The 19,460-nt window shown below is 44.9% G+C and overlaps 1 protein-coding gene across 2 annotated transcripts in view; it reads right to left on the bottom strand.

Annotated features, from left to right (window-relative positions):
- Positions 1–19,460, bottom strand: part of LOC131261990 (protein dead ringer) — a 95,796-nt gene that overhangs the window by 42,046 nt on the left and 34,290 nt on the right. Inside the window, exon 5 of one of the 2 annotated variants that reach the window (XM_058263877.1) lies at positions 2,158–2,205. The exons of the other annotated variant lie outside the window; for it this stretch is intronic. Coding sequence (XP_058119860.1) covers positions 2,158–2,205 — 48 coding nt within the window. The remainder of the gene's footprint in view (positions 1–2,157; positions 2,206–19,460) is intronic. 2 annotated transcript variants of the gene reach the window in all.

Below are 19,460 nucleotides of genomic sequence, written 5' to 3'. Positions count from 1 at the left end.
GGGGAAACCGGGCGAGAGAAGGAAGATATCTGTAGGTCGTTACCAACACCCGGGACACCAGTGGTCGCCGTTCGTCGATGTTGTTTTCTCGGCACGAAAAATTAATTTATATTAATACAATTTACGATTTTAATGTCTATAACGAGATCATTTACGTTGCGTACGTCCGTCTTGGGTGCTTTTCTTTTTCGTTTTCCCCATCCGGGACAGGTCAAATCTAGCAACGATCTCCCATCATGATCGCTTTTAAAATCTTCACTTGTTCGTCGCGGCTAGACCATCCAAGTGAAGGGAAAATAAGCCCCCCCATTTTCCATCAACATTATCTCGTCTGGCTTCGGGAGGTAGAAAAACGGAGAATGACTCGTCCCGGTCTCGTCCACGATGGACAAATCGCGCCCGATAGAGGGATCTCTTCCACCCAATTAAATGATCCAGCTACGGTCCATCGCTCGCCACAGTCACGCGCACAGCATTTGCCGATTCGACGGCGTGCCGTAACGGTTTAGGAGAAAAACGAAGAGTTGAACCGATCTATTTCACTTTCGAAGCCATTATCATACGAACGCGCCGTTAATATGTTCGATTTTTGGGATCGCTTCAGCGATGAGCGCCCGGTTAGTCGCCGATGGAGCATAGTCTCGGCCGAGTTTAGCCCTTGCGTCGAGGATAATCCCGTGCGATCAATTGACGATCGTGTAGCGGAATAATTTATGCAATCAATCATCGTCCACGAATAGACAAATGAAAGGCCCGGGACGATGAAAGTAGCCAATATTTATTTGCGAAGGCAAACTCGTTCGGGGTTGTGAAAGAGGGTGAACATCAAGGGTTTTATAAAGCATAAAAGTTGGCTTGTAAAACTAGTTGAAGGAAGTAAATTGGCCTAGCATAGAAACATAGAAAAATTCCATTTGAAAAAAAGGAATGTAATAAATTAGAAGATATAGAACTTTTACCAAGTACTGAATGAGCTGACAAATTTCATAAATGATATTTTCAAATTTGCGAAAACCGGTTTTTGATGGAAGCCACTTGGGAAACAAAATATGTATGTTGCATGAATGATGGTAGCAAGATGTCCATCGTTAAAATACATCTTTAATGCTCATTCATAAATTATATCCAACGGACTGTCGCGATGTCTCGGGTCGGTATGAACTGACTATATTCTCCCAGTATGTCCAACACTGGACATGGACTGAAGAAGGGCAGTTTGTTCCCCAGGCTGATCCAACTGCAATGAACTGCATTGAAACGCATCCCACGGTTTTCCGGCGGTGATTTATGGTTCATCCGTGATTTCATCCATCTCGCGAGGACGGATGCAACGTTGTAGCATCAGAGGCTGCATCTTGCATTGAGTTCGTCAGGGACAGGTGCACGAATGCTAAGAAACTCCCTCTACTTCCATCAAAACCCCCCGATGATGGAATTAGGCTTTTTTCTCTACGTCACTAATAAAATCGCAGCAAAAAAAGGAACGATATGATAAATGCCCAACTGCTTGGGTCACTTCAAAGGACGCCGAACGGTGGGAAGGGTAAAATTATTTAACTTGAAACACTTAGTGGGTTGAAGATCTTACGTGTTTCAGAATAAAGTCTTAAATGATCCAAAAGAGCCATATAGCACGAGAGGTGGTTGGGCAACCTACGAAGCGGTTGCTCCATGCGATTCCACCATGTTGATCGTGATGAAAATCGTTTCTTGTACGCAGACAAGGCTTTCCCGTATAAAACAATGTTCCATGCTTCCCTGGGCATTAACTGAAACAATTACCATCAACAGTGAAAGGAACAAACGGAGATTACATCGTGGTACATACATGCGCACAGACACGGAGGATGGATATAAATGTTCAACATAGATTGATTTGATTTGGACACGCCTCTTGCCCTTCGGCGCCTTGATGGTTGCTTTCTTCGTGCTTCGCTTCGTATAAAACTTTTAATAAATTAATATTTTTTCTCTTCTATCCGCGATGGTAGCCATAGTGCACACAGTTCTCCCAACGAGAGACGAGTTAAACTTGGATTAAATTTTTTAAATAAAATCATTAGATATTGGGAGGTTGTTGAAAATGGTTGAGTATAAACTGGAATTCGGATCCTTTGAATATCTTCATTTTAAAGACTATCCAAATGTTCTACTCACTGCGTGCCAAACATTGTTCCTTTCTGGAGGTTTGGTTTGGAAGCTTACCTGCAAGAATAACAATAAGAGAAATAAATTATTTGAAAAGTCATTGTTTGTGTTTCAATTGGTGTAGTAAATTTAAGTGAACCAACACCTTTACGAAGTAAGGGATTCAAATGTATGCTCGCAAATTGATGAGATAAATTTTACGAGCTCAGATAACATTACCAAATTCATCTGAGGTATTCATAATATTTTCACTGTCGGCATATCGTCGCGTTTTGGTCCGCCGAAAGCGATAAAATTAGCAAAACAGCCTTGCTGCCAGTCGATGCACAATTTCAACGTAACAAGCGTATTACAATAATTTACTTAATCCCGCCAGGGCCGCGCACAGGAAGGAAACATTGTAAACGAGGACACGCACGCCCAAGTGGAGACCGATTTGGCGGTTTTTAAAGAGGATTTGTGTTTTTGCCTGCCGGAAGATATTCTTCGGCTTTTACTTCGTTAGCGCAAAAAGATTACAGCGCACGGAAGGATCAAGCGCACACGCTCGCACCCGTACAGTTTTCCTGGAAAGCCGCGGCAAATAAATTCCACAACTTTATGCACCGTCCGTTTGCATCGAACTAACACACCTTCTCCCGCTTCCCGGGCGTTGAAGCGAAAGTTTAATCTTTCCCCCGCGAAGCCCTGGCAGCTTTGTCGGTGGTTGAGGGAATGTGTAAACTTTAGGGGCCCATTTCTTTGTGTTTGATTCGCGAAGCCCATGAAGACGGGAACTTAAGGACACACAAACAATCGATTTGCGATGGATTTTCTCTCGCGCGTTTCACCGTCCTTGGGCGCAGGAGTTAGTAATTTTGCAGTCATAAAAATCGCTTCATCATTTCATTCCGGTCCCGATGATGATCGGTTCGGTTTGGTAAAGCTATACCCTTTTGGTGGAGCCGCTGATTTTATTAGTGTCAAGTCGTATCTTAATTTGTAGCAGTTTACGAGAGAACATCGCAAATCGAATCTTCTATAATGCGGTGCCTCACAACAGTTTAGTTCCTGGTTATTGTGTTTCGCTGATTTTGAAAGAATCGTAAGGGATTTATTTTCACCTTGAAGCCTATTTAACAGTTTAAAGTCATGTAGAGTTTAATGGCTTAAGGTTTGCAATAACATCGTTTAAATTTAAATTTACATGAATAACATGTAGTTTTCATAATTCGAAATTAAATTCCTGGTTTTTTCCATTGGTTTATGATTTTCTTATATGATAATGATCATATTTACGTATTTTTCAATGAGTGAACAATATGTTTTACTAATTAAAATGAAAACTAAAACATGATTCTTGTGTCAATTTCAAAGCAAACGGTTTCCAACGATGGCGAAACATTATTTCCAACGGTGGCAAACATTCGTTAATCTTTTTCCAAGCATTTTGTTCGAAGGCAATGTTGAACAATAGTTGGTTGATTTTCTCCCAGCGGGGGTCATACGCATAAGCTAATCCGAAAATGATGAGCAATATAAACACGTTTCCCGTGTAAGCCATCGGGCATAAAAACGCACTTCTCCAACTCCCTTTTCTGACGGATTATCGGATTGAAGGTTTTCCATCTGGCACCCCGCCTAGACGCAATAGCCTGTCCTGGTGATGCCAAACAACACCAATCCATCCTCGATCGGAAAAACAGAATCCAATGCCACCGCTATTGAACAAAAAACATGAGCTGAACCCTCCGAGATCTCGTCACAAAACCCCGGACGACGACGGAGAGTCAATCGTTTTTCCTCACGATCTAAACCGATGTTTATTCAATTAACTGCTCGAATCTGTTCGCGTTCGAACGCTTCTCGCGCGGTCTTCGGTGGAAGACGTCTTTCTTTTATGTTTTTATTTATCATAATTTAAAAGGATATTCTCACGACCATAATTAATGTGTATTTCAGTAAGCAAATTATTATGATTATGGCTCGCCTATTATGTTCATTATCTGGAAGCTAAGTGGAAGTGGAAGTTTCCCTCCGTGCCTAACGTCAAATCCCGGACCCGGCCTAGAGGTGTCGGATCAGCTCTTCTCCCCCCTCGACCGTGTTTGTCCTGCATTCGTTTTTGTCTTCGCTCCCTTTTCCCGTCCGGTGCGGCTCGATCACAGCTGGATATCTCAAGCGATGACTTTCGACGCACCGATCGACGGCGGGAGAAGTCTAGAAGACGGCCGCAAAGTCCCGTAGACCGAGCAGCGATTATCGGTGGTCCATTTTTTGCTCGCATCCCTCGCACACAAACACACTGAGCCTTCCGTTTTTCCTCCCTGCGAGCAGCGAAACGCTTTCCCAGCCAGCGGACTGCAGGCGGCGGGTGCAGCGCGTTGCAATCGGAGCCGGGACCAATTCCAATTGAGAGCAACCTTGATTAACCTGTGCGAGAATGTGCCAATGCGCCCGGAGGCCCCGAGACGCTTTCCTCCTATCGCTCTACGCACGTTAGTGGTGTGGGAATGTGAACCAGTTTGAGCTCGATGTCGCGTTTCTTCTTCGTCCCGTTTAGTTACTACTTTTTTCGCGAGAGTAGTTGCACACGCTTCCAGTTTGTCTAACATCTTTTTCCCTCGAGCGCCCAGCTCGAAACATGAATGAAACGAAACCAAGAAGTAAAGGTTCTTCGATGGTTTTGATTTTTCCGTTTGTTTTGCTTTCCCTGACGATCGTGCTCACGTTTTGATTTCATCTAATCATCGAAGTTATCCTTCTTGATTACGTGATTGGGTGTCTGGTTTGATGATACCCGGGAGCGAAAGGATAATAATGAAGTATTAACAATCGAAAAATGGGTCTTTTATCGCCCTTTTCGAGTATTTTCCGAGTTTGGCATATAGGCGTTAAGATTGGATTATAGGAATCACAGTGAAAGAATTGCCCGTGTTAGGAAGTAATGAAATGTTTTTCGAGAATTGACTAAAATAATAAAATTATTAAGAACAAAGATGAGTTGTTTCTTAAACGTACGGAAGCTGTCTAATACCATTATCAAGAACGCAATTGCTGGTCAGTAACAAAGAAAACATTCAAAACAAACAAAATTCAATTCAAAAACATCATCCCCGAACACTCAGAGACCAGCGTTTAACTCTTACATGTTTCCTCAAAGCCAACCACTTGACTCCTTCACCAGCTGCTCACGATTTCAGCAGGCTCGAAACGAGCTACGCGCGAACGCCAGCAGTTCATTCATAAACGACTTTGAAAAAAAAACAACCACCAGTCTTCCGTCACCCAACACAACCCACCTTCCTCAGGGAGTCATCTTCGCGAGCCGTCGCCGCCGTTTCTGTGCACGAAATGAAATGGTTAAAAGATATACAAAAACACTTGACACTCCGTTCGAAAAACTCGTTCTCGTGCGCTCACCGGATCCATCGGATATCGGGGTTTTTGGTTGCGATGATGCGATGAAAAGTGCTGTCTCGATCAAAACCCTTTCGGGGGTAGCGGAAGCCTACACTTTGTGCGATACCGTAGGCACTGAGTGGTCCACTTCTGTACGCAGTGAAGATTTCGAGCCCGAAAGCATTTCCCGCCCAGAACAGAGCGTTCTGAGGCCTCTGAAGACGATCGGTCATGTTTAGACGACGAATGTGCTATCGTGAAATCATAGAAACCATAGGTAGGCAGCGTCGAGTTCTTATTGAGGCCTTGATACCGAGTTGCTGATCGTGGCTGATCTCACCACTGAATAGCACAAACCCGGGAGCCGGTGTTGGATCGGTCCGGTGCGCAATAGACACCACGCTCAAACAAGGTGAACTATGCGCATGATCTCAACCGATCAAGTGTGATGATCTTAAACGGGATCTTCCGTTCGGGATCTTTGCCACCACTCAATTGGCTCGCATCGGTCTTCGGGCCAGCGTGTGTCTGAAGTGGCCGCGAGAGGCATGCATGAGCAGGCAGTACCCGAGCATCGGTGCCCACGCGTGCCTCGACCGTGAGTCAGCATGTTTCACGAGCTCCCCATAGGCGACCCCAAGAGCACACGAAAATCCCGAAATACACTAGCCAGGATGACCCTTGTGAAGGTGCACTTCAGAGATTAATTTATTGAAATCTATCAACCGATCGAATCGAAGATGGCTCCGCTTGATGATGGCGGCACACACGGTGAGCTTCGCCACCTTAGGCAGGGAATAGAATAAGGCTTGGACCTGCTTCCTGGAAGTAGGGGGAAAGAACTCTAGAGATGAGCTTCGCCCAACTCCAGGTGAAACCCGTTACACCATCCGGCCCTTCAGAATGGGCGTGTGCTTCTGGATAAACAGAGGAAAACCGAGGGGGTGTTGCCAGAGCAGCATTGGCCACGCGCTACCTTCAGCGCTTCGACGAGCGTTTACCGATCGAATCGGCTTCAAGCCGTGTCCATAAATTAATGTTGATCTTATCAGACCCCAAAGCTGTTGTGGTACTGGAAAACGAACTACGCGCTTCCACTCGCGAAGAGACCTGAACGGAGGCCATTGTTTTAGGGGGGCCCCGAATTGGTGAGGGCACTTGACCAACTACGCATCTTGGCATCGATTTGATCCTCAAGTGGGTGCCGAGCTAATGCTGTCCAGAGCTACACACACACCAGCTCATCCGCGTCCTCTTGTAATCAAAATTGCAAATTAAGATCCACTCGCCCACGGCAAACCGCGGATGAGTGTAGGGCACACGACCTTCTCCACTCGCAATCCGAATGCGAAACCGTGGGAAATTAAAACACTCCAGCTACGCGAGCGATTGATTCCAGCGTCTCGGTGAAACTTCGAGATATTACGAGCTCTCCGAGGCTTTGAAGTGCGTCTACCTGTGCTAGGGGAGCACGTAAGTGAACTTTATGCTCTGTTGTACGTCCGCCACACATCGGCTCAGCACCAACCCAGCGCTAGACAAGCTTTCAAGCGCCAGCCGTATTTTGATTAATATATTCCCCTATCGAAGGACGCGCTGGATTCACGTCCGCCAGAACCACCGCTCGGGAAGGGAGGCAGAGGGACGCTGATCGATGTCCTTAATTATACCGAAGTCCAACCTCCGCCGTCTTCCATCAGACTGTAATCAAAATTCTTGAACTCTGTGACTGTTATTGCATGTGCGCACAGTTCACCACGTACGGTTCGCCGTTCGTTCGGTTCGTTCCTTCGTTCGGATTCCGGTAAAGCTCGCCCCCAATCTACAGCCCGCCGATGAAGTGAACGGCAAACTGTACCACAAACACCACCATGACCGCGACTACGCACCATTTCATTCTCTGTAATTATTCTACAATTAATCAAAATCCTGGCCCAAGTCTTCCCCGGCCCGCGTTTCGCTTCCTGGTGCATACACGTGAGTGTCGGAACGGGGGTCGGGAATCCATCGACATCGACCGTACTGCACCACCCTGGCCACCGCCAGCCGGTTTGAATTTCATCAAAGAACGACGCGAAACAATTTAATGAAGTATTAAAAAGTAACGCAAGCGAAGGGAGCGAAAAAAGAAACAATCGAAAGACTTTAAAACCAAGCGACGAACCCCTCTTCTTTTTGTGCGCTTTGCTCGTGGCGTACGAGTTCTTAATCATTTTGCTTCATTTTATTTCACTCCATTTATGTTTTATATCAGTCGACGCCTATTCGAATGCTTCCTGCGGCAGAAGGCGTTTCCTTCCTTGCAGCTTTTACGATTAATTAAACGTACCAATCAGTGTTGAGCTAGAGCTCTCGAGGAGAGTCTTTTTTTGCAACGATTGAAAATTTCGTATATTGAAGGAATGATAAGGGCGGATATAAGTTATCATAAAGAACAAGGTGTTCAAGAAGTAGTAATGTTTGTTTGACAGTGAATAGAAAAGTATCCTTTGTCAAAATCACGCCAATAAATCACTGCGTGTAAAAAACTTATCATAAGAAAATGAATAAAAAAGAGAGAGTGAGATCAAACGCATTTTCTTCACTTCAGGGAACAATAAAAGATCATTATGATCGATCTTTGAGCAATCGATTCCTGGGAAAACATTCCAATGAGATCAACCGAAATCTAATCTTACCGTTCCTGCAAGTTCCTCAACAACGCACAATATGCTGTACAGGTTGATCAGCATGATCATTTTTTCCTTTTGTTCTTGATGGCTGAATAAAAAGTTTCTTATTAATGAGAAAAACGAAAAAGCCCTCACCACAAACCCAATGTTTGCGTTCAGCAGTTGGACTGGTAATGTGCGTTCAACAGTTTCTCTTGTCTTTGTGTACCCCGTCCGGTTATGGAACATGATCTGTACGAGCATCCCATAAACATCTCCCGTGGCCGGCAGGTCTCCCCCTCCGAAGTCACACTGTGATCGAGAGCGCGAAAACACAACAACAAAAAATCATCATAATGATAAATGAATCTTATAAAATCTTTCATCCTCCACCGGGCCCCTCTTCGACCCCCAATGAGACCCTCGCCTATCAGCGGTCTCGTAGTAATCAGTTTTTTTTTTGTTTCTCTCGACGCTCCTCATCAACCACCGATGATGTTCCGTGGTTATGTTTTGACGTTTGGATATAAAATGTCTTATTACAATTATTAATAACATTTTCCGCACCCGATCCCTTCCGGGCAACCCTGCGACCGCCAACACAACGATCGTAAATTATCGAAGCAAAGGGGGAGAGGAAAAACAAGAAAAGGCAGCCACGCTTTCCATCAGATGAATGTTGTACCGTGTGATGGTCAGTTTCATTTTGAATCAGTCATAAAGTGATCGTGATTGGAAAGCGACGAATAATGTTAAGTTTTGCCATTTTTTAAAGCTTTTTCAAAAATAGTAAAAGTCAAAAATACTATAGATAATTAAAACGAAAGTTAACAAATGAATGCAGTAGAAAGGCTGAATGAATGGATACGAAAGGCTTTTTGTAATCGAGCTTCAATTTGTAGAAACATGTCTGGGTGGTAAAATAAATCAGGTTTATTCAACAAATGAAAGTCTCACGAAAGCCACAAGCAATTTTGCTCGATCCGAAGCAGACTGATCCTCATAATGAGAGGTTATCAATTACGAGCGTAAAAAATAGATCCTCAAACAAAAACAGTAATAAGAATAACCCAACTCATAGGCATTAATAACCGACGTGCAGGCGTTCAATTGAATCTTTCTCCACAAACCATCGCAAATCGGGTCGCGTCTCCCAGGGGAATTGTTTTTTTTTTCACTTTAGATTGGAAGTTGGATCCTCCGAAAGTGAGTTGGACGACTGGGTATTAAGAGTTTGGGGTTTTTCTTCCCCACACACCACAGTGCCATTACCAATTGATATGCTCAACCCATCACGCGCCGAATCAGCTCGAAACGGGCACAATTATCCACATCGATTTCATCATTCAGACTCTGCGTTAATGTTTTCTAATGTTTCTAAAACTCCCATTCTCTGCTCGCTGCCCGTCCGGATGCTACGATTACGATTATTATTTCGATCGGTCGGCCAATTTTTTCCGTCCCGGAACTCACTTCGGGTAACCTTAGTAACAAGGCGCATCGGAATCTTGCGGTCATACTTTGCCCTCAGCGCCATAACGAGGTGGTGCTCGACTCAGGGCATTATAAAAAGGGAAAGAAACATCGCGTTAGATTAATATTCGATGAAATTGAATTAGTCTACGCCTGCGGTGCGCGTTTCGACTCGCGTTCTTCCCGAGAACCCCGTGTGCCTGGAGAAAACGATGCAGAAAATCAAGCACTACGATGGACGTAGGACGTAGAGGCACGGGCCCACGTGGGAGCTGACCCATTCCTCTCCGGAGCTAATGGTGGATTATTACACCTGGTTGAGGGCTTGTTTTAGCCGAGCTGACTAGAAGTAGAACTCGACCGTGCCCAACGGGGGAAGGAACGGCCAAGAATCCCACCGCGTCTTCACCCCGGGAGCCATCAACACCGCGTACGAATTGTAGGGAGGCCGTTAAATCGATCTTCCACCCGAAGGCGCTCGCTTCATTGGCTTTCGTTCTCAAGCACATTTCTTTTTTGTTTTAAGGTGCATTAAGAACAAAAACGAATCAAGGGAAAGGGAAATAGAAGCTGTAAACGAGACGAGAACGTATGTGAGTGGGAAAACTGATTTTTATCGGTGTATCATCCAATTTTCCTCGACAATTTTCCCCCGTGGGCATTGTTTTACGACGACTACCAGCAAACGCTGTTCCTGTATAATCCGTAACTTTCGATCGATTTTGTTCGCTTTTTAACACACAGCGGCAATAAAAACAAGAAACAAACCGAACAACTTTCCGACATCGTACAATAATTCACGCCGAACGATAACCGGCGGGCCCCGAATGCCTCTCGTTCCGCTTCCCCACCTATGTGTTTGTTCTCCCGTTTGGCTGGGAAATTTCCTTCGCCCGAACCAGAACAACCCGACGCGTGCAACAAGTCAAAACAGATTCTTCATGCCTCGAAGGTGGTTTTGTGCAGGTGTGGTGCTGCGGTGGTAGAACACCCTTTGCGACCCTTCCTTACCGTTCGCATATCCTTTTTCCAACCTTCTTCGCCGCTAGGCCTTCTTCGCCGCTAGGCGAAGACAGAATTTTCCTGTTTCTTCAAGGATCGATTCGAAACGAGAGGTGTTCGGAAACCCTACACGGCGGCGTTGTCCTTGAACAGGTATTCTTCCTATTCGCTTCCTTTCTTTTTATATTCCACCTAATTCCAGGACAATGGAATACCGTGTGAGCGAAGGTAAGTGTGTAATAATGGACCATTCGATCCGAGGCGGCAACGTCTCCGTACACGGGTTTACCCACTTTTGCCGCCAGCTCGCTCTCCCTTCGACAAACTCGGCACGATCCCATCCGAGGGAGATGATAAACACATCCTGGCAGGGGTAAACACCGATGAAGGCCCGCACTGCAGGACAACGAACAACAACATAATCTGGTCCACGCACGCTAAATAGACCACTGGAAAAACCGAAACACCCTTGGCAACACAGAACAGAAAGAAAAACGGGAGAAGAATAGAATAAACAACGGACAAACATAATAATAAGACCGCCTCCCGGCAGGTCGCTCAATAAAACTATCACCGACCGTGTACTGTTGCTACTCCTGCTGGCGGATGTTTTCTTGCCGGTGGAAATTTTCTACACCCGTTTATAAACTTTCTCAGCCTGCTTTTCCGGGTGGCGCTTTTTTATACTGTCCTTTTTTGTTTCTAATAGCACTGTTTGCTAATTACTTTTTGTATCAAACAGTTCTAGATTTTGTAATCAAATTAAACTAGATGTTTGTTTCAATTCTTCTAATAGTTTCGTGCGAAAGATGAGAAATTTTTTATTTTTCTCACGTATATTTGGATGATAAAATTGGTTCTCGACGAGACGCAATAAATTCGCATCCAACCCTTTGGCATTAAAACAGTTTGCGGCAAAACCGCTCGTCAACAACCCCAAGTGAGACATAATTCGCGACTTAACCCTCCTAAACACTGACGACCGCGAGATGAGCTGCATGACGATGAGCAGAAGAGCGCCAATCACGTTGAAAACCCCAAACGAACCCAATGAAGCGGCTTATGAAAAATTATTTAATAATAATTAGAAATTTTATGATCAATAAAAACCCGATCGAATAATTTAATGATAGGCCCCCGCTGTATTTTCTTTTCCTTTTTGATCCGTCCTTTTTGTTGAATGGGCTCCGTTTGATGAGTTTGTCCTTATTTGGAGGCTCGGTGATTGCGAATGGGGCTTTTTGTATGTGTCTAGCGATTATCTGCGGCACATGCATGGTCAATAGACCTGACCCAAACCTAGACTGCAAGATGCTGCAAGGTCAGACAACGATGAACGACAAACTATGGGCTGGACAAAGTTAACCGAGCTCCAGCCCAGGGCTCGAGCATTATCGTTTTAAAAAAAGGTCAACTTTAACAGTGTTGTCCTTCGGGAAAGTTATCTAACTAACCTGAGCGTCGTGCATTTATGTTGGTTTTAGCAAAGCCAAATCGACGCAAGATTGTTCACAAACATAACTCGCCGCGGCTTCATCATGAGCTGTTGGTAATTTTTAAATTATTAATCGTTAAAACTATCGCTCAAAGTGGGCGTCTCGCGGCTCGCCCTCCGTTGCCAATTCATTTGCCCATGCACACGGAACCGGCACTTCTCGTTTGTGTGGCGCAACATTGTAGTTCAAAATTTAATCAACAATATTTTATTGGACAACCCTTGCCGCCTCGTCAACGACTGGCAGCGCTAGGGTCGACCGCTGTAGATGGGACAACAGGTGCGTCAGGGACGGTTTTGCTCCTTTGCCCCGTTGCCCGAAGAAGTTCCGAAGCCGTTAAAAAATACTCCATACGCCAAAGGTGGAACTACTGCACCCCGTGCACTTCCTTCCGTCCGATGTCATCCTGCGTTCGCGTGTGCTTTAACGTGAAAATACTTCACGCTCTTTTCATTCTTCGCGACGTGAGATATCTTTTCAGGAAGCCACCCCTAAACGCCACCACCGCTGCCGCCGTGCCAGACGGGCCGCTTAGCATGTCCTGAGCTAACATTGACTAAATGAGATAAAACGAGCCGTAAAACGGGCGACCTCTAAGCCGCTACCGGTGCGATCAATTCCGAGGCGAGCGCGTTTTTATTGCCTTCTTCGATCCGCCGGTTGTAGGGGTCGGCTTTCCTCCCTACTGTTTTTTTTTTTGTTATTCAAATGGTATGGTTACAGGTTGGGAAGATGAGGTGGCCGCTGGTCATTGCCAGCATTCAGACGCGACACAACCGGATTGTCATAACTGGCTAATAAATGCGATTTTAAACAGCCCATAAAAGTTGATATAGAAACGAAACAAAGCTAATGTTATGCATACAATGTTGCATATTGCAGCAAATGGGCAGACGTGTTTTTTATTCGTTCAAAATCAGATGCATTTTAGAACCAAAGCAGTTTCTAATTTTTTGGGGTAATAAATTAATTTTACTTTATTTATAACGATAAGGTAAAGAAACACTTATTGATACAGAGATTCTTGCGCATGGAACACTTTACCACCATTTTTAAAACAACATCGCCATTTTCTATCAATATATCCAAACTTTACCCCTCGAATCACCGTCATTTCTAATGCAGTATATTTCTCCGATTTAATTTATGCACACAGTTCTAGCTCGTCCCTTCGAGCCTTAGCGTTCCGGTAGACAGATAAGTGGGAAACCTGCCCATTTCGATATCGTACCCGCCGCCGATATATAGAGGCGAACAACGCAAAGAAAAACTGGGAGAATATTAGCCGAGACGCCCATTTTAATGCGACACCCGAGGATCGCATGTCTCCTCGTCTGGAACGTTAACGACAAGGACAACGTCGGGCTCGGTTTCGACAACCGTTCGTCCTTCCTGCGGGATATGTATATTTGCATCTACCCGAGCCCAACCCAACCCAAAAGGCAGGCAGCCGCGATCGTTCGAGGCAATAAAAATGTTCAACCGATCGCTCGAGGATTCTCTTCCTCCTCTGCTCGATGCTACCGTTCTTGTTGATCTTCTTTTATTCTTGCTCATTATCCTCTACCATCACCCGGCAACATTTGCCTTCGGTTCAATGAAGTAGAATTCAAGATGTTTGAAAGGGACTTCTTGGCTATTATAATCCTTATGTGCACTCTGCTCTTGCTTCTTATGCTCACTTGCATCCTCCGGCTTGTCGATCTGTCTGTCGCTCGGTCGATAGGTTGTACGAGCATGCATGTATCAGTTTTGTTTTCCCGTTCCCTCACTGCTCACTGCATCCAGAGGTTTCATTCAGAAATGTGTCCTTCGCTCGCTATTCCTTCTCTTCCCTCCCTTGTGTTCCCTCCTTACGCGACCGAAATCGGTGGTCTTCAGAATTTGAATTTGAGCTTTTTCTAACCACCAACCACCCGGGAGTGCAACGAAGGCGTCCTACCGTGGCGTGGCAACGGGACAGCTATAAAACGGTGCCGGAGTCGGCACAGCGGGAGCTTAAGCGAGATTGATGGTGAACATCTTGATTCCGGGTATTCTGCGTTTCCCCTCCGGGTCCGGGTGGACGGGATCTTGCCACTCAATGATGTCGTCGTCGTCGTTGTCTTTGCGAGTAATTTTCCTACAGCAGCTAGATGAGGGTTTTCCTCTCCGCCAGCTTTGGAAAATCTGAATTGATAACTTCCTGGGATCGTCCAAGGGACAAATGGTCCTGGTATCGATCGGTCAAAGTTTCGGGATGTATTTAGCATGCAACACTTAGACGGGGTTTTCAGCTTGAAAACATTGGGTTCTTGCTTCCTCCTTTAAAACCAAAATGGAGAAAATACCCAGGCAGGTCAATATGTGCCCAAGTAAAAAATGCTCTTGTTAGGTGCAGTTAAGAGATAAGAGTGAACATAAAATATGACACCCAATGATTATCATTTAAAAAGAATTCCAAGAATATTTGAAACTCGTATCGTTTTAGATTTAGTTTTATTAATTGTTAGCATTTTTGTTTTGTGTTTAAACATTTGATTGAGCTATCACAAGATTTAAATTAATTTTGCCTTCTAGACAACGAAAGGAAAAAAGTTTGTAACGAAGTGCTGTTGTATTCTGTGCTGCTTCAATTTGTCTGTCTTAACTCAATCATCAGCTGTTATTAATCAAAGATTTGATGTAACATTCAACCATTTGTCGTTCTTCAATGAAACATTCCTTAGGGAAGCGTAGAACAAGTGAATCAAATTCTTGATTGAGATCTCATCAAATCCTAAGAATGGGAGTAGCATTTCTTCAATTCCATTCAGATGCACCTAAACTCTTTTCATCGTCTACCCGGACTGGGTGTAAAAATGTCGTCAATCATTTATAGTCCAGCACCAGCTTCCAACTAAAGCCCAACACATCTCAAACCAACAAAGCAAGGACACCTTCCAGCTTTTGTCCAGAGATTATCCGGCCAACACCCTATCTACAGATCCCACATATGTACGGACAGCTTGAACAGTTATTGCATTGTGCGTGAGCTTCTAATAATTCGGTAATGTATCATCAACCATCTCTTCATTCGTCTCGGCCGGTTTTTCTTCTCGTTCGAGGGCCCGGAGGGCAGTTGAAAAGGCACGGGACAAACAGGTAGCAAAGAGGAGAACGATGATTACAAATCGTTTTCTCCGCTATCGCTTCATCGAGCAACATCAATCGAAATCGGGAGGCGATGGCTTTCCGGAGGTGATCGGAGTCGAGGAAAATAAAAGGCGGCCTTGGTCGGGAAAAACCGTCCAATGAAATTGTTACGGAACGTGTGTAGCCAGATGGAGAGAGATTAGAGTGCACCACGTATCGTTTCGCCGCAGAAAGGACAACCGATTTTGACCGGATAAACAGCCGGGTCGGGCCCGTGCCATCAACGACAGCCGGCGAAGCGTCCTTCCTTTCCCGGTGCCTTAGGAGAAGAGAACCAAAGCCGTAAGAGGGAATAACCCACACCGCACAATGGGTGGAAAAACAATCTCGGTTGGAAAAACGGGGCCCGAAACGAACGACGAAGGATGGGCCGCATGTGATGCTATTTTTGTGTCGCTACTCCTCCGCCAAGGACGGCAAGTCAACAGACAGCTGGAGGAACCGGCACCAAACCGACACCACCGTTTGTACGCCGTCCGACAACAAAGCGATCGAAGAGGATTAAGAGATTTGTCACATTAACTTTCCGGGCCAAAAGAACGCTCGGTTAGTAGGGGCAGCCTCGGAGGTGTGGATGGGTTCCTCGAAGCAGCCGAACGAGACGCCCGTTGAGACGATTGTGAAGATATCGCAGCCTCCGTCTCAATCGACGAGGATTGTGTGGGGGGTCTGCTGCCCGCCGTTTGGGAAAGTGGAGTGTGGAGTGCTGGAGGTAGGGAGGTGACACGGCAGACGAAAGCATGATGGAATGATCATGTTCATGCCGAGGGGAGAGGCAAATCGGGCGGCGTGAAAATGGGACCGTTTTCATTTCAATGGGAATTCCAATGACCGTAAGATTACATTTGGAAGATAATTATTGTACAATTAATGGCACAGATTAAGGGCATCTTAGGACGACGGTAGGAAAGAATTTGAACCATAAGCCATTACGTTGTTTGACAATTATAACGGACAAAGTAACAAATAAAATTACAAAATGTGTCTCCACGTTTGAAGCGTACTCATGAGTTATATTCATAATCAAATAAGAGACATATCTGAGGATGCTTTCAAAGTGAATGCACCCATTTTCAAAACAATATGCTTGGATCAGGAAAAATAGTATTTAAAAAATTGACTATGTTCAAATAACGGTTTTCTTATCGCTATGGTGGTTTTGTCAGGAAAAATTGTTATTTAAAACATCACCACAATCGAGACGGTTCCATGCATAGTGTCCAGCTAAACAGAGAAAATAATTCTTCAATATGCTCTCGTATTACAATTGCAGGCCAGTGTTGGGTAGCATCGAGACACTTTGGGATAATATTTATGACTCGATCCGTGGCGTCGGCAAACAATGGCGACGGCGGGACGGGAAGTCTTTTGTCCCTTTAGTGTATCATTTTTTTCCTTTTCCTTCTACACCATCTTTCAATCGTTCTCGAACAAGCCTCCAATACAGCGATTTGCATATTGTTTCCCTTGGAGTATACGTTCACCAACATTATCTGAAACTCTGCCGAGAAAAAGGACCTTCACGCAGGACACAAATCGTTATCGCAGGCGAAAGATGAAGGAAAACGGAAAATTATTCTACCTTCTAGAACCATCGAAGACGCACACAGATAAATTATAACACACTTGGGTTATAATGAAATATGAAGAGAAAAACTCCCACAATTGCCTGCTATTTTTCACTGCTTAGGGTACAAATCTATCGAAACTACATGTGTAACGGAAAAATATTTTCCAATTTCCTACCTCACTGAGCTGATTATCGACGGGTAACATTTTGACGGCCTGGTACAACGGTACCAACGGTTCGGGAGAAAATGCCGTCGCTACGAATCGCAAACACACCGTTGTTGGTTGCCTCACTGAACCACGGAATACTTTGGCAATTTTTGTACTTGCTTGAATTTTTCTTATAACTTCTTCTACTGTAGTACGATTTCTAGATCATTCCGATGCATGATAAAATCACAAACCCCGTACGCTGGCACTATTTGTTAACTCACAATATCAATCAGAAATCGATTTCACATCACTTTTACACTGTTCAATATTCAATTGTCGTTTTCTCGTTCAGCACGGTAAGTTTTCGCTGTTTGCTTGGATGCAGGCTGCACGAACGATCTTCAAATCACGACGCTGACGTGTTGAATCCTGTTCGATCAATCGATTTGAAATGACGCACCTCGTTACTCTTTCTTCTCTATAGGCGCCTGTCAACACGGGTAAAGGATTCGTTCGCCGGCAGCGAGTGTAAAATATGGTTCAATAAAATTCACTAGCAGACACTAACACAGGTGTTGTCACAACGATAGCGATTTCGAACACGAAGGATCAGCAGGCTTTGCCTTGTGCTGGATCATTGCGTCAAGTTGACAGTGGCAGCCAAAACAAAACAAGCAACTATAATCCTTTTTGTTTCAAACTAACGCACCTACACACATACACGAGCGTCGCCAATGATGTTTTGGTTGATGGTTTTCTCTGGCACGCTACTAATCCTTTGCACTTTTCCACCGTCAAAGGGTTGTTCGGGACAAAAAACGTTTGCGGTTAGAGAACAAGGCAAAAACAAACCTGCACATATACACACTAGTAACTATCGCTAGTCGGTGTTCTCGGGCGTAAAAAGTGTTTCCCCCCAAAGCAGCTGCACACGGAGTCGTACAGCAGCAGCGGTCACACAACTATCGAGAACGATCGCGCGCTCACTTCGATCCCAGCGTCGAAGATAAACTAAAATTAAATACAAGGCAATTTAGAAAAAATTGCCGCTCCTCGTGCGCGTGTCGGGTGCGAGTGAGACGCGTGTGAGCTGGTAGCTGTCGAGCGAGCGAGGACAACGCTGCAGGTTTTCTCACTCTCGATCATGCGCGGCGTTGGTGTGCGTGCTCCGCGAGGTGCGATCGAGTACTGCGCCGTGGGGCATCGACGGCGATGATGATGATGCAGCTGATGCGTTGTATGATGCTGTCTCGCTTCGATTATTAATCACCAACACAACCGCCAGATTGGCCCATCGTCGATTGTGTTTAGATCATCGATATCGTGTACTTGAACGCAGAAGGTGCGGGTTGATGATCTCTCGCTCTCTCCGTCGTTGCTGGCCAGAACCCAAATGTCCTGCGGACGAGCCGATTGATCCGTGTACCCTCCTCGACGACGAGAGGATGGATTGCGGTGACGCACAGCGGAGAGAAACCATAGAGAGAAAGAGAGAGTTTTTGTGCGAAGGGCACAAACGCACACAATGCCAAGCGATCAGCCCGCTGGAGTTATGTGAGAAGAGCACGTTTTTTCCCCTACCTGCTATCTGCGAAGCATGATCGCCAACACGCACACACCAGTCGGTGGTATTTTTATCCTCTCTCTCTTCCTCCCGATTTTCCTTTCTCTCTCGCTCTCACTCGAAGGGATCGAGCAGCGATGCGAATCGTAAGCCCCATCGATCAACACGAGTGAGCAAGTGAGACGACGAATGACGGGCGAATCGAACGCAAACCCAGTGAGATGATAAAATAAATGCCCCATAAATAATACCCAGCCGCTCTCGTTCTCACTTTCGCGCCGGCTGCCCGTGTGAGACAGCTGGTCGTCTCGGTCATGCGATAGGAAAATTTTGTATTTAACACACGGCGGCGATTTTCTTATCGGCACTCGACTGTTCCATTTTTCCATTTCCACCACTCCGAAGCCATTGCGCCCGTTCGGCAAGAGTCCAGTTTTATGGTTTCGTAATACGGATTTTCACGATGCAGGGACAATGTTTTTCGTATCAATTTTTCCTATCGATTGGAAGTTGTTAGAATATGTTAGAGTTTTCACGTAGAACTATTTAATGTTTTCCTTCGTCAAATCAATGGCTCTGATAGCAAAGTGAGAAAGTAAATATAAATGTGAAAGCATCGCAAAATAAAATCCATTTATCTTATCTCATTGTACTCTACACAATCAGTATTCTCAGTGGATTATTTTATTTTTACTCCTTATGCGGAAACGCTTTCTCAAACAGGGCGCACAGTTTTCTCATTCGATTTTTTTTTGTGCCAAATTTCATCGTGAACTTAAAATATCAGGAGTTGGAACACATGTATTGTTTTCCTGTAACGTTTACAATAAAGCGAGCATTTAAAAAATT

The sequence above is a fragment of the Anopheles coustani genome, chromosome 2 (assembly GCF_943734705.1).
Source record: "Anopheles coustani chromosome 2, idAnoCousDA_361_x.2, whole genome shotgun sequence".
Lineage (NCBI taxonomy): Eukaryota > Metazoa > Arthropoda > Insecta > Diptera > Culicidae > Anopheles > Anopheles coustani.
The sequence above is the reverse complement of the archived record's forward strand: the minus strand, read 5'-3'. Positions and strand labels throughout refer to the sequence as shown.